Source organism: Glycine soja, chromosome 4, assembly GCF_004193775.1.
Source record: "Glycine soja cultivar W05 chromosome 4, ASM419377v2, whole genome shotgun sequence".
Taxonomy (NCBI): Eukaryota; Viridiplantae; Streptophyta; class Magnoliopsida; order Fabales; family Fabaceae; genus Glycine; species Glycine soja.
The window spans coordinates 7,069,267-7,070,517 of record NC_041005.1 but is presented as its reverse complement, the minus strand read 5'-3'; the positions used below and the strand labels follow the sequence as shown (position 1 = coordinate 7,070,517).

General features: G+C 36.3%; 1 protein-coding gene across 1 annotated transcript; it reads left to right on the top strand.

Annotated features, from left to right (window-relative positions):
- Positions 1–322: 322 nt before the first annotated feature.
- On the top strand, positions 323–769 carry LOC114408342. Its single transcript, XM_028371363.1, has one exon. The coding sequence runs from the start codon at positions 323–325 to the stop codon at positions 767–769; it is 447 nt and encodes a 148-aa protein (XP_028227164.1).
- Positions 770–1,251: the final 482 nt, after the last annotated feature.

Genomic DNA, 1,251 nt, shown 5'->3' with positions numbered 1-1,251 from the left:
GTTACATTTATTCAATTTCTTAGTGTTTTCTTTCTAAGTGAGCGTTGTAACTTGTTGAAATTAATTAATTAGCTGGCAGTTATGTATATTAAACTTATGTTTGAAACATTAAGTTTAAGGGAGGCTGTTGAAATTAATTAGCTGACAATTATGTATTTGTTTTATTTGATTAGTTTTAGATATTAATTGAGTTTAGAAAACAAAGTTTGAAGCTCGAAAGCTGAAGGACCTAAAAGCAAAAAATTACCTCTTTCAGGCAATTGATCGTGCAATCTTGGAAACTATTATTTGCAAAGAAACTTCCTAGGATATTTGGGAATCCATGAAGAGAAAATATGAAGACTCTATCAGAGTGAAGCGTGCACAGCTTCAAGCCTTGAGGAGAGATTTTGAGACACTGGCTATGAAGGATGGAGAATCTGTGACCAACTATTTTGCAAGAACAATGGAGATTAGTAACAAGATGCGGTTCCATGGCGAAAAGATGACAGATGCCACTATTGTTGAGAAGATTTTGCGCTCCCTAACAACAAATTTCAATTATGTTGTTTGCTCAATTGAAGAATCAAAAGACATAGATGTGCTGTCTATTGATGAATTGCAAAGCTCCTTGTTGGTTCATGAGCAGAAAATGAATAAAAGCTCTACCACAGAGGAGCGAGCACTGAAGGCTTCTACCGCTACAATATTCATTCCTCCGATTTCAGAGGAAGGGGAAGTGGGAGAGGTAGAGGTAGGGGTAAAGGAAGAGGAGAACGTGGAAACATAGAAGATAACAAGAATCCCAGAGCTAATACTACAAGCAAAGGCAGAGGACAATACTCTGACAGATCCAAGCTAGAGTGCTTTAGATGTCACAAATTTGGCCACTATGCTTCTGAATGCTATTCTAGGCTGCCTAATGATAGAGAAAAGGGGGAGAGTTCAAGTTTTACTGAAAATAAGGAAGCTGAAAATAAGAAAGTTGAAACTCTACTGATGGCTATTCAAGAAGGAGGAAAAATTGAGTCAGATATATGGTATGTGGATACAGGTTGCAGTAACCACATGAGTGGATGTAAGTCTTATTTTTCTTATTTAAATGAAGATTTTCATTCTACTGTGAGTTTTGGTGATTGTTCTTCTATAAAAGTAATGGGAAAAGGTGATGTCAAGATAAAAACCAAGAATGGCTTTGTGGAAACAATCTCAAATGTGTTGTATGCTCCGAATTTAAAAAGCAATTTATTAAGCGCGGGTCAATTACAAGAG